A 13,234-nucleotide genomic window follows, 5' to 3' on the forward strand; every position below is an offset into this window, starting at 1 on the left:
ATCCTGACCAAACTATTCGAAGAACTGAACTCATTTCGATTCGGTTCGATTTACATTTGCTCACCTCTAATATTTATAGTTATATTTGAATTTATCAATCATAAATGCAGTCTTTAATCTAGAAAATTTCAACTTAAAAAATATAACTTGAAATATTAGACAAAATTAAAACATAAAAAATAAATAAATAATTGGAAGGTTGGAGTTTGGATTCTATGGTTATAATAAAAGGTTTGTCATGTCCAAATTAAGTACATTAGAATGAGGAATTACTTTTATAATCATTGCTAACTCCATATCTTTGTTTTTCATTTTTTTAAAAGAAAAAGTTAAATCAACATATTTTGCTTATTTGACTTTAGCTCAAGTTAAAAACTAAGTTAAATAAATTTTAAATTTGTATACTATTATAAATAAAAGAAAAAAGAATTTATTTAGTCATTTTATATTATTTTATTTTAACATAATATAAGTTATTCATATAAATTTGACTTCAGGTATGAAATTTTTCCAAATTTCTTTTATAGAAGGAGAATTCAAACTTAATTTTTGTAAAAAAGATAAATTAGTTTACATATTCTAGAATCAAATAATCAAGTAAGAAAATATTTATATATATACATATTTTAACACTATAAATCTTTTATACTTAAATTTTTGGCTTATTAATAAGCATATCAATAATCTGCTTGAAGATTTGTATTTTTTTAAATATTTGTTTTTCAATTTAGTCCCTCAACATCTCAATTTTGTTTAATTTAGTCCTCATACTATATATTTTTGTCCACTTTAATCCCTATGACACGGTAGAATTTAATTTTTTTTTGGTTTACCACGTGGCATCGACATGTCAGCATGCTAGTGCCACATCAGCACTACCATGTCATCGTATAGTGTCACGTGACATGCCACCTCATCATCTCAACTCCACATCATCAAAAGTGACAGGTTACCGCTGATGTCATTGCTGACGTCAGTGATGATGTCATCTTTTAACAAAAAAATTAGATGGCGTTAGGGGGAAGGACTAAATTGACGTAATTCTAAAAATCAAAATACTAAATTGGTTCGATTTTGAGTACAGGGACTGAATTGAACAAAATTGAAGAGTATAAGGACTGAATAGGTCTTTTGACTATTTATATATTTGGCTAGGTCCCCTCTTTACTTTTAACGAACGGTTTCTGTCTATTGTGAGCCACCAAAAAGAGAAGAGCGAAAAAGAAGACTTAGCTTCTACTAGTAGTTCTCTGGTATTCCGCAACAAGAAATGGCTACCCTAATGAATCAAACAAGTACTCAATTATAATTATATGACTCTTGATATTCTAATATTCACATATGAATCTAGGGATTAAAACTTACATTCTCAACTTTTTCATGTCAAGGATCTTTAATGGAACAATTTGTGATGGAAATGCCACACGTTGACTCAAACATTGGTGCATCAAAGTGTGTTGCCTCAAGTAAAATTGTAACAGCCACCCTAATCCCAAACACATACATGCGAATGTGACTAGTTTCCACCCTCAATTACTTGAGATAAAGCTTGCAAATCGAACTCTAATTGAGAGGATGCATCCTCACCATACATCTACAATAATGTAGAAGTATAGATTTCCTATAACAAGTTAAAAACAATTACCATTAATATGCATCCGAGCATTTGGCTCATTGATTAGTGCATGATCTTCTGCCTAGAAAGCGGGGTTCGAATCCCCCTCCCCCAATTATAAAAAAAAAATTACCATTAATATATTAAGGAAAAAAACAAATATATTTAAAGTAACCATTGTCAAGATTTAATGTATAAATCAACCAAAGTTCATGTCCACTAACCGATCTAGATTTTTGTCCACAAAATCAACGCATCTTTCCAAACATTTATGCTTGTAGTTGAACACTTCAAAAAATGTAACTGATCGTTCCAACTCAACTGACTAAATTCATGTACAATAACACTCAATGAAACATGAATTTAATTTTTAATACAAGAAATTATAACTTAAACTTTCTTACGGATTATAAATATAAAACACTGTAATTTAAACTTTTTAAGGAATTAATTTATATAAATATTAATAAAGATTTATCTAATTTATAAAATAAGAATTCTAATTGCATTGAGTGGCTTTCATTAAAAAATATTTTTCATAATTCTAATAGTATTGAATTTTATATAGATTAATATTATAAAATTTTAATTATAGATTATTTAAACATATATGGTCTTTTATATATAATTGTCTTTCAATGATGATTAGTTTTTATTTATAAAAAATTAATGGAAATATTTGTATTTTTTATATAATTGTCATTTAAAAATAAATAAATAAATATTTACATGCAACGCAAATAACAATAAATACTAATATTTCTAAGAAGTTACAAGAAAGTAGAATAAAAAGAAAAAGATAAAATGATACCTTTTTATGGAAAATGCTAATTCAATAAAAGAAGATTGAGAAATTACATAACAAAAAATATTAGGAGGTAAAGAACCCTCCCAGAACTGCTTACCATGCAACTCACAACTCTGCCGAGCTAAGTTATGGACCAGACCATTTGCTTCACGGGATGCATGGAAAAAAGACACAAAATCACAGAAGAATGCCATCTACTTAATATCCTCCACAAGCACCATGTACTACTATCCAGCCTTCTAAGTTGAGTCTTATTAATGTCCTGAATCCATGTTGCAGTGAAACCTGCATCCCAAATCGAAGCATGCACTGCCCCACTAAGCATCTCGAATGGCTATTCCAAGTGTAGCAACCCTCCCTTCTACGGAAATTTCGTTGCATATTAATGTACTTCCATGCCTCTCAATTACCATTCAAACATTTATTCAGCAATTTTGGTAGCTGTAACTACAGCTAAACAGACATCCTCGTGTAAACATCTACTTGGGTAGGACCAAATCATCCATAACACCAAAAAGCTCACTACTTGTAGTATTTAGCTGTTCGAAAACTCAAATAAGGCAATCTTCAACTAATCTCTAAGCCGGAAAAAAGGAAAAAGCATAAAATGATAATACTCAAAAAAATATAAGTATAATGCTCAAATAAACTTTTAAAGTATTCAAGAAAATTTAAATAAACTCTTATTTTTTTATTACATTCAATTAAGCTTTTATACTTCTATTTTGAATCAAATAAACCCTTATGACTTATGATCAATTAATTTCCATCAATCAAAATACTCCTTGTCATTTTATATCCACATAATATTAATATAGCGTTGATGTGAAAAGTGAAAAATGTCACAAGGTCGTGTTATCATACCAAATTAGCATATTACTTCATCATAAATTATGATATGTCAAGATGCCACATCATCATCAATTATGACAAGTTAGTATGCCACATTAGCGCCACGTAACATAAAATGAAAAATGATATTTTAATTAAATCAATCATTAATCATAAGAGTTTATTTGATTCAAAATAAAAATTCAAGAGCTTATTTGATTTAAAATAAAAATAAAAATACTTAATTGAATATAATAAAAATATAAAAATTTATTTAAATTTTCTCAACTAGTTTAAGAGCTTTTTAAATATTATGCCAAAAATATAAATAAAACTTAAACAAAACCCATTAAAGGCATCTCATTTATAAGCCCAGTGCCACGGGCCGACAACAACCCTTGACACTTAATTGAGGGGTCCAACACACTTTTGGTTGGTAAGGCGTTGCGGGGATGGGCCGAAAAGTACCCTATGTACGCACTTTCAGGTCCTGCAATCTTGTCTGGAAGAGTTCACAAGAAAGCTGATCCAATGACAAGTTACACCGCTAATTGTTAGATGTTTTGGGGGGAGTAAGCAAAAACAATTTCAATAAAGGAGGGCAATTATTTGCATTTTCGGCGCTCTTAACTGGTGTCGCATGTTTGGGCATGGTTTAGTGCCATAACATGAGGGAATGCCATGTCAAAAGTCGAGACTCACGTGATGACCGTTTGACATTTTGGATTCTCAAATTGCAATTTTCCACTATGGACTCACCCTCTGGCCTACACTTTTGTTTGTTTGTCCCCCTCTTCTCTCTCTCTCTCTCTCTCTCTCTCTCTCAAAATGGAAAAATAAAACAAAAGTCTATTCAGAAAACATGGCTATGAAGGAATTTATCATTTTTTTGAACACCATGGAGTTCAAGGAAGGCCTCGCCAAATTATAGTGCAATTCTTGAGATTGTATGATTTCTTAGTTTTCATCTTCACCAATGCCGAGAATGTGCCTAACATATGTAGATCTAGTAAACTAGGCACTCGGCAAAGGTGGGTTTGGAATGTACGTTCCTTTGGGTGAGTAGACAACTACACATGCTGAGCCCAATCGATCATTGCCTATCTATTTTTATTAAAGCAATGAAACCATGCGATGGTCAAAAGAACAAAATGACACACATCTCAAGAGAATAGACTAATGTGTCAAACTTTCAATTACTAAACTTAAAAAACAGGTGGAGGGGGGGAAAAGGTTTAGCAATATTAGCTGTCCAGCAAGTTCTTTCTTTTACATGTAGGACGAGAGCGATTGTTGATCAATGATCAGTATTGTTGGAAGGGTTGGGGAAAAGGGGTTCCCCTAAAGATGGCATTTCTTACTTTTCTTCGTCACTAGCTGCAGTGGCAGAAACGTAATATGCAACAGAAAATAACCCATGAACAAAACACAAAATTCCTCCAATCGACAGGAAATGATGGTGCGTGAAACCACAGGATGCCTTGGATTTGTTGTTTGATAATATCCCTATCACCAGAGTGGACAACCCAACGGCTAATATGATCCTGATCAACCACAAAATATATGAAATCACACCAAAAATAACTATTACTGCTACTGCTACTATTAATTATTCACGTTGTTACTCATAGTAATTCCTATGCTAACCGTGTAGAGTGAGCAAGGAACAATTCCAAGGAAAATCTGCTTACCAGGTGAAAATGAGACATGCCACTGAAAGCTGCCTGTTAGGGGAGGCTCTCTGGAACTCTTCTTGAGAACAGACACACATGCATCCACCAAGCAGGTTAGCAAGAACATGGGCTAGAGTCAACAGCGCTGCGGCACCCAACGCTAGCTTGAACGCGTCATGGCTTGGGTCTCTGCACTCAAATATCCACAGCCTTAAGTGCTTAACCTGTCAAAACAAAAAACCCTCATGAGTACAACTCACAAAATTGCAATATCTACTTTTTCCCATGTAATTAAAAGGTAGTGTTTTCAAGGCACCTTGTTTTGTGCAACTTCTGCCTGGATGCCAAGAATACCTGCTGCAACATCCATGGCCACAATCAGAAGACAAACGAGAACGCCTCCGAGTTTAAGCATTTTTTTTTAAATGATATGGAGCACTTGAAGATGGTTCCAAGAAAGAGAAACAAATGGCAAGTTCTTTGACGAGGAGACGATGGGAAGAAAGGTTGAGGGAAGATACAAAGAGTATATATGTAAAATGGGATTAGCTGGTCTAAGAAAGTAAAAAGCTTCTTTTGTCAATACAGTGCTCTACTTTAGTTTGCTTTGTGCGTCTTCTTTCTCCTTTTTTTTTTTTTCTTTTCTTCTTCTCTCTTATCTATTGGATTCCTTAGGTAGAGGAAGAAGAAAAAGTAGGGTATAAACCAGCTCATAGAGGAGCGTGCATTGGGCATCCGTCGTGGCCCATAACTGCTCTGTGAATGTTTTTTTGACTTTTAATCACGAATAAGCAGAAACGGAGAATGACCATCTCCAATTTGTTGCTCATCCTGTAAGTGAACGTATAGTACGAGTATTATATGGTAAATGTTAAGCATATGAACTATTATTTTGGTATTTTATTTTGTGAAAATTACTCAAAAATTAATAAAGATAAAATTCAGAAAAAATAAGCAAATAGAAAAATATAAAAATTTACGTGATTCGACTCTATTATTGAGAATTTAAAATATAATAAATTGATTTTTATAGCTTTTCAAAACAACTCGAGATCTTTTGTATATTTTTTCTCAATAACCTCCCAAAAACATTCATTTAGAATAAAAGATAAAGTTACAAGATATTTTTTTTCTTGAGTTCTCAAAATACTATTTGTAATTCTAAAACTTAGAAATCCACTTTTATAGTATAAAAGTTCAAAGTAAAATATGATTAGGATTCGATGTGGAATAAGAAATTTAAAATCATACAACTACTTAATATTGTATACAAACAAAAATCCTAATCAAATAAGATCTAAAATTCTGATCAACCAAAACTCAACATTTTACAGTTTGAAATTTTATTGGAGTTTATTGAAATAATCACATCCTAATTTTATTATACTAATTGTGTAAGCCTCGGGGCCTTTGAAGTGTCTAAAGCTGATCAAAGTGGTCGTGGCAGTATGGCACGTTCAGGTGGGCAACCGTGAGAAGGTTAGAATAATTGAACGTGAGCCAGCCATGTCCTTCTGCTATCTGAATTAAAACATAATAATAAAAAGAGAAAAATTGAGTGGTTAAGTACTTGCCTTGATACCGAGAGGTCCAAAGTCCAACACCGCGTTTTACAGTAAACTCACGTTCATGATCCATCTATTTAGTTCAATTCAAGGAAAAGTTGTGGACCCCTGAGGATCAGAGAGGTACCATATAAATCCTGAAAAGATTGTGAGTAGAGCTCAAAATCGGTGGAGCTGTATCCCATTTTTTCAAACCTTGTTCAGTAAGTATATGCCCATCTCATCTTGTAAAGAGTTCACACTATATCAGTAAGTACAAATATTAAGTTGTGCACTGTAGTGGTTAATTAGATGCATTTGATTTTAAAATTCGCTATCGCCTTACTGGAATGTACTAGTACTAGGAGTGTATTTCATTTTGAGATGCCCAAATCTCAAATCTGAAACAAATTTGTTGGGCTTCAGTTTGTTTTAAATTAGAGTTGCCAGGCCATCTTGGGAGATTGTCACCATATTGGGCCATGGAGTAGAATGACACCATTTGGTCCAGGCAGGCTCCAGGGAAATGACCAAAACAGTAACGAGTCTAATGGCGAAAGGGAAGAGCACAAGAGCCCAGCAGCAACCAGCAAATGAAAATGGAGGTAAAAACTGAAAAAAAACCCAATGAATCAACCTCAGTCACACAAGGCTGTGCAAGCAATAACCAATCAAACTCATTTTTTAATCCTTGCAAATTAAGCTTAACCGAAGTACTTTTAGACATATATAGAGTCAGTTGCTCAAAAACGTCTGACACGGAGCAAGCAAGCAAGCAGGATGGGATAATGTGAGTGACTACTAGTAGTAGTCACCGAAATGCAAAGATAATATCAGACGAGCGTGAGCCTGATCAAGATTCAGTCCCGTACTCTCTTAACACACGAACCTCAGTCACATGTTCATCAACTTTCCCGCGCACAAAGCAATTCAGTTGCAGCTCAAGTTGTCACTTTCACTCCTATCATATCAAACCAAATCAGGATCTACAAAACCTTCAACTCATGCGGCTCATTGGTACTAAATTTTCCCTTTAAACCATTACTTTTTGATGCATAAAGTAAAAACGTCAGGATTCAGAAGCACGGGCAGGGCCATGTGAATCTCAAGTTGGTCATGGAATTAATAATTTTCACAAGTTTCCTCATTGGTTCAATATGAGAGAATCAAAGGAATGAAGAACAGAATAAAATCCCAATAACCATCACCAGAACAAGTGAAAATTGAAAGAGCAGGCATTCATTCCATTGCATTGATTTAATCCCTGTACTGTAAAACTATTAAAACTTAAAAGTCCATGCACATATAATCCTAAAGATTTCAAATCTAACAACAAAACAAGAAAATTCGTAAACCCATACATATCCTGCCTCTATTTTTATCACTTAATTACCAAAGAGAAACTGTTGAAGCACCGCTTTCCTCTCCTTAGCCTTCTTAAGGGAAACCAACTGCTCATAAGCAAATAGACAAAATCCCTGTGAATAAAGCATGGTTTGCGCCACCGGAGAGTTAACCAGCACCTGCAAAAGCTGCTGTCTATTCAGCCTTCCCAACCCACCATAATCGAATCCAACTGGAGCATTATGTTCAGTAGATGCAAAGCTCGAACTTATCGGCATTGATTGGAGAATGGAGACTTGAGCTTCTAAGAACCGGATATATTTATAAGCCTCTTGGAGCATGGTGCCAGTGTCCATCTTCTTGTCCCATGGCATTAGCTTTTGAAGACACCGTGTCTTGTCGCTTAGCTTTTGCCTTCGTTTCCGAGCTAGCTCACTGTGTGGGATCACTGGAGAAGGCGAGTTGAAGCTTTGGACTATGGAGTCGAGGGTTTGAGGGTTGTTGTCAGAGAGGTTTAAGTCGAGTCGAGTACGTTTCAGCTTCCGAGTTGATGAGGAGGCGGAAGGCTCAGTGAAATGGGGTTGGCGGTGGGGTTGTTCGAGTGAGTGGAGGTCTGGTAAGGGTTTGTTAAAGAAGTCAAGGAACTGAGTTGAGTCAGGGAGGATGTCTGGGATTTTGGTGGGGAGTGAAGAGGAGTAAAGGGAGTCAAGATCAGGGACTGGGAGTTGAGGTTCGAGGGGAAGAGAAGGGAAGTCTTGGCTGAAGAAGTTGAAGGTGGAAGGATCAGAGGGTAGAGGGAGGAGGGGTTGGAGATTGGGGTCGTTGAAAATGGAGTTGAAGTTGGCTTCATAGGAGGAGTTGATGCTAAACTCGGCGGTGAAAGCAGGAGGATAACAAGGATGAGTGGAACCAAAACCTCTCTCCATTTTCATGCTGTTTATGTCAAAAACAGAGAAGTGGTAGCAATGGAAATTAAGAGAGGAGAGAGGGAAAGTGCAGAATGCAACATAGCAGCGATGCTCAGTATAACAAAAATGAAAACGGGAATACAAAAGTATCTTGAGGCTCACGCACATAGGGGCGTTATGAGACGGGGACACGTGGGGGTTTGTTATTGGATGGGGAGGGTACGAATGCTGGGAATGAGTGCAGGCGGCGACACGAGAATCAAGGATGATTGGGCTGGGCTGGTCTGGGCAGGGGTATAACTGACACGCGGGCGTCAGGTCTGACGTTACCGCTGCTTTGTCGATTGTTTGTCTCTCGGGTTCGGGAAATAATAGGTGATCGGAGACGGCTTTGACAGGGAGATTGATTGCTTATTCTTTGGCATTGCTGTAGTTGTACTGGAAAAAACAAGAGAGAGGTATAAGCTTAGCGTCTGCATTGCAGAGTAGAGCCGTTGCACTTGCTGGGAATTGGGATGGGACGGACGGGTTCAAAATATGAAACCAGAAGGACAAAAGAGGATATTGGCACTTAGGCTGGGCTCACCGTTAAGATTGAACTTGAGCTTTTGATACAGTTGGGATTAGCTGGCTTAAGATCATCCCTATTCCCTGCTTCAATTTACCTTCATCTTTGATTGATTCTGTCCATGTAGAATTGAACTAATAATAACTCGGCGCTTATTGTTGAAAATCTGCATGATTTTAAGCATTGTTTCCTGTTTAACCCAAAGGCACTGGTAGACTTGGCATTAATTCGTATTTTTATATCTTAATAGTTTTGTGTTAATATATGATTATTTGAGTCAACACAAATATAATATAAATAATTATTTGTGTTAACATGTATACTGATATGTTTAATAACCGTGCAATACGATAAGACTAACACATTTATTACACGTGTCGAGATTTTTTATACAATATAATACGATACAATTAATAAACACAATTGAACGATTAATATAAAATTTTTCCTAATTAACTTAAAATATTTGTAATTAAATATAATTTTATTATTTAAATTTAAAATCAATAATTATAACAAAATAATAATATCCAATTTAACATAATACGACTAACAAATATAATAATAAAATAATAATTAGACTAAAATAATATTTAACTATTAATTTTAACAAATTGATGAATGTGTAATTTACATGCATTTAAAATACAATAATATGATCAATTAAACATATTAACCTTATCTGACATGATTAAAACACAAAACACGATAAAACTAAAACCTAAACTTACTTAACTTCGTTATGTTCAAGATTGCTCTGGCAGACTCATTGGCCACTGTACATTGCGTAATTGGTACTCTAATTAATAAGAAAAATGAACCACTCAAATTTATGATTACCCAGCCTCCTCGTCATCACAGTTACCAATCTTGGGACATAAATCTCATGCCGAACCTCTCATCATCAATTACAATCCTACAAACATTGTCACGAATCATTTCTCTCGGGATAAGATGAGAGGCAAAGGCGAGGAATGGTGAAAAACAGCCTCGAGATTTTCTTTCCTTTTCGTCATTTCCTTGAATTTAAGAAGAAGAAAAAAAAAACAATGCCCTACTACAAGAAAATGAATTAAAAAAACAAAGATGAAAACTGTACATAAGAATGAGGAGAAAGCGGCACAAGAAATATGATGTTTTGGAATGATTACCAACTACCACACTAAGGGGTAGCTGCGAACTAAAATTGAGCAATCATTCCAAAACATTTACAAAGTAATGGCTAATAATCCTACTGCCACCTTCCCAAAACCCCTACAAAAGCTTCATCGATCCCACATGGCCTGGAATATTGCTGGTCTGTGCTTCAACCAATACATCATATCTCTGTCCAGTGGAGAATTATTTAAAACAGCATCTAGCATCGGACTGCCCAAAACTTTCAGACAAGCTTTGAATGACCATATTCGGTCCTTTGGCCAAGGTCTCTGAGGTTGCTTCTCCTGCAAAAAGGACCATATCACAACGGGTAAGTAGCCACAGTATCCGACAATAAAAAGATATCATGCTGAGCTAATTGAATTGGCATATACCACTAACCAGTGCAATTACTATACAGGGCAATATTCCTTCCAGTCAATCCTATTGATCTACTAACACGTTAATTGTGTGAATGCTACTTTACTATCTGTGATACAAAGGATAATTTACTACATTCCACTCTGGCAAAACAAAGACAACCTGATCCACGACACAATCAAGGTCTGTCATATCAAAATAGTATTAAATAGATTAGCTCCATCCCCCACAAGTACATGTCACCATAAACCAACAAATTCTATGATGTACAGATGCATCAAAATCATCAAGTAATCTAGGGAATGGTCAATGTTTGTGAGTTAACAACAAAAATAAGTCTGGAAAGCAAATCCAGGAAGATCATACAGGGTCAATTAAAGATGTCATATCAAGACCAAGAAGACACCCCCAACTTGTTGGTAACTGTGACATACAAGTTGTTGTCGATTTCAGATAAAAAAATTCTATGAAAGGCATACTTGTATTTTTCTTGAACTGCTCTAAATTAAAAGAAGAAACTTATTATTATTAGTATTTTTTTACCCACCAAGAAGAAACCAACAAAACCAAATAAAAACTTCTGATAGAACTAGTCATGAGCCTGCTCTGGGTTGTTGTTTATTAAAAGACAACCAAAATGGATGCCAGAGGTTTCCAATGAGATAACATGTGGATAAAATACACCACACTTGAAATTTAAATAACTCAAAACGTCAGTGGTAGCATTACAAAATGGATAAAAGAAGCTTACCATCAATGACAGCATAAATTTCAGAGTCTTTGCGCCATAAACACGATGCCTTGATGGCTTCTGAACCTTGGCATAGAAGGAACCGATGTCAGGTAATGACAAGCAACCCCTACTTGCTCTAACCAGGCTGCAATCTGGCTCAACACTGGTCTGGTTATACCAAAAAATCAGCTGCCCTAAACAATAATTTTCACCATATGTCTTGCAATACTCCTGAAGACCTGTCAACTTATCAGCATACTTGGGGCCCAGGTCAAGAGGACTGATGTAGACTGGGGGAGAAGTTACCGCTTTGTATTCCTATGCATACAAATGGTTGATTTAGCTCAAATGATAATACAATAGCATTGACAAACATTGTCTCCTTTACCCTACCCTCCACCCCCCACAAAATAAAATAAAAAAAGAAAAAAAAACATTGTTTATCAGAAAAATAATAATAAAAAGACTCACCCGGACTCTTAAGAAGCACTTTGTGTAAGCATAAACATGGATCAGGTCAGCTGCAGCATCTTGCCGACACTTGTATGTACATGGAAAATTCCGAACCTCATCCCTCAACCTTCAAAATGAAGAGAGAAATGATTAAAGATCACATCTATAATAGAATGAGACAGCATGGTAACAAATGTTCTGTTACATTCCACTCACCATAACATGGATTTCTGAAGTTCTTTCAGGATATCGTCAGAACATAATGGGTCATGGTCCTGAATTTTGGACCTCAAATCATTGAGCATGTCTTCTTCCACATGAGGAGCCATGCACTGAAGAAGCTCCTCAACAAGTGATCCCTCTCCTTTCCAAAGAAAGGAAACAGCTTCTTCAGGACTGAGCCTCTCTAGTGGAGGTGGAGCCTTTTTGGGGTCACCAAACACACATCTCATAACATACCTCACCTGAAAACAACATTCAAAGATGATAAATGTAGGAATACTAGAATACTGTAGAATCAGCACGTACAAAAGTTTCTCTCATAATGCAGAAGTTATAGCTTCTAGAAATTTTCATATCATGAACTACAATGTCAGGGATTCATGCAATAAAGATGACCGCCATCCAACCATTAGACGAAACGAAAAAGAGAGTAATCTAGTCATTCCAAAAGCTTCTAACTTCAAATTTGCAAGCTTAGCTCTTCAAAAACCTAAACAGTTTTGCTCCTGGTTTGCAGGATCACCATAGAAAAGATCCCACCATGGGACACATCATATCACACATGACTATATTTTGTTCTGTGGGAGAATATTTGATCTTCAAAACTTGCTATTCAGAGACAAAGAGGGTAATCACCTTGTCAAGAGTCACAGCCAAATTCTGAAGCCTCTGGTTATAGACACCCTCAGCCTAGCTCATTCAAAAGAAAAGTATACCATGAGAATTTACATGTAACTGCAAGTATAAATAGCTTCAAACAAACATAAGCAGACATGACCATAGGCACAGAGACAGATGCCAATGCCATGCACAGACACAAAATGAGAACAGCACTTACCTGAATCTCAGCATCGTTCCTCTCTGCATCAAGACATATATCTAAAAAGTATTTCCGTTTCTCTTCCAAATTGTGCCTTAAAATTTCCTCAGGGAGCTTTGTTCTCTCAAAATTTATGAACCTCACCTACAACGGAAAAGAAGTTTAGGAGAATAGAAGCTCACCTAACCACCCCCCCC

General features: G+C 35.6%; 3 protein-coding genes across 3 annotated transcripts in view; all 3 read right to left on the bottom strand.

The window, feature by feature from the left end:
* On the bottom strand, positions 4,335-5,707 carry LOC18608548. Its single transcript, XM_007043307.2, has 3 exons — positions 5,244-5,707; positions 4,946-5,151; positions 4,335-4,798 (listed from the first exon to the last, which is right to left on the bottom strand). Exons 1-3 carry the CDS (start codon positions 5,340-5,342, stop codon positions 4,612-4,614), a joined length of 492 nt encoding a protein of 163 aa, XP_007043369.1. The 5' UTR covers positions 5,343-5,707; the 3' UTR covers positions 4,335-4,611.
* On the bottom strand, positions 7,695-8,843 carry LOC18608549 (transcription factor bHLH117). The gene has a single exon (XM_007043308.2). It carries the CDS (start codon positions 8,745-8,747, stop codon positions 7,857-7,859), a length of 891 nt encoding a protein of 296 aa, XP_007043370.2. The 5' UTR covers positions 8,748-8,843; the 3' UTR covers positions 7,695-7,856.
* The window catches only part of LOC18608550 (histone-lysine N-methyltransferase ATXR3), a 13,733-nt gene continuing 10,597 nt past the window's right edge, over positions 10,099-13,234 (bottom strand). Inside the window, exons 15-20 of the mRNA XM_007043309.2 lie at positions 13,056-13,181; positions 12,854-12,907; positions 12,212-12,459; positions 12,014-12,122; positions 11,561-11,860; positions 10,099-10,733 (exon numbers count right to left, since the gene is read on the bottom strand). Coding sequence (XP_007043371.2) covers positions 10,557-10,733; positions 11,561-11,860; positions 12,014-12,122; positions 12,212-12,459; positions 12,854-12,907; positions 13,056-13,181 — 1,014 coding nt within the window. The 3' untranslated portion in view covers positions 10,099-10,556. The remainder of the gene's footprint in view (positions 10,734-11,560; positions 11,861-12,013; positions 12,123-12,211; positions 12,460-12,853; positions 12,908-13,055; positions 13,182-13,234) is intronic.

Source organism: Theobroma cacao, chromosome 2, assembly GCF_000208745.1.
Source record: "Theobroma cacao cultivar B97-61/B2 chromosome 2, Criollo_cocoa_genome_V2, whole genome shotgun sequence".
In the NCBI taxonomy this organism is placed as follows: domain Eukaryota; kingdom Viridiplantae; phylum Streptophyta; class Magnoliopsida; order Malvales; family Malvaceae; genus Theobroma; species Theobroma cacao.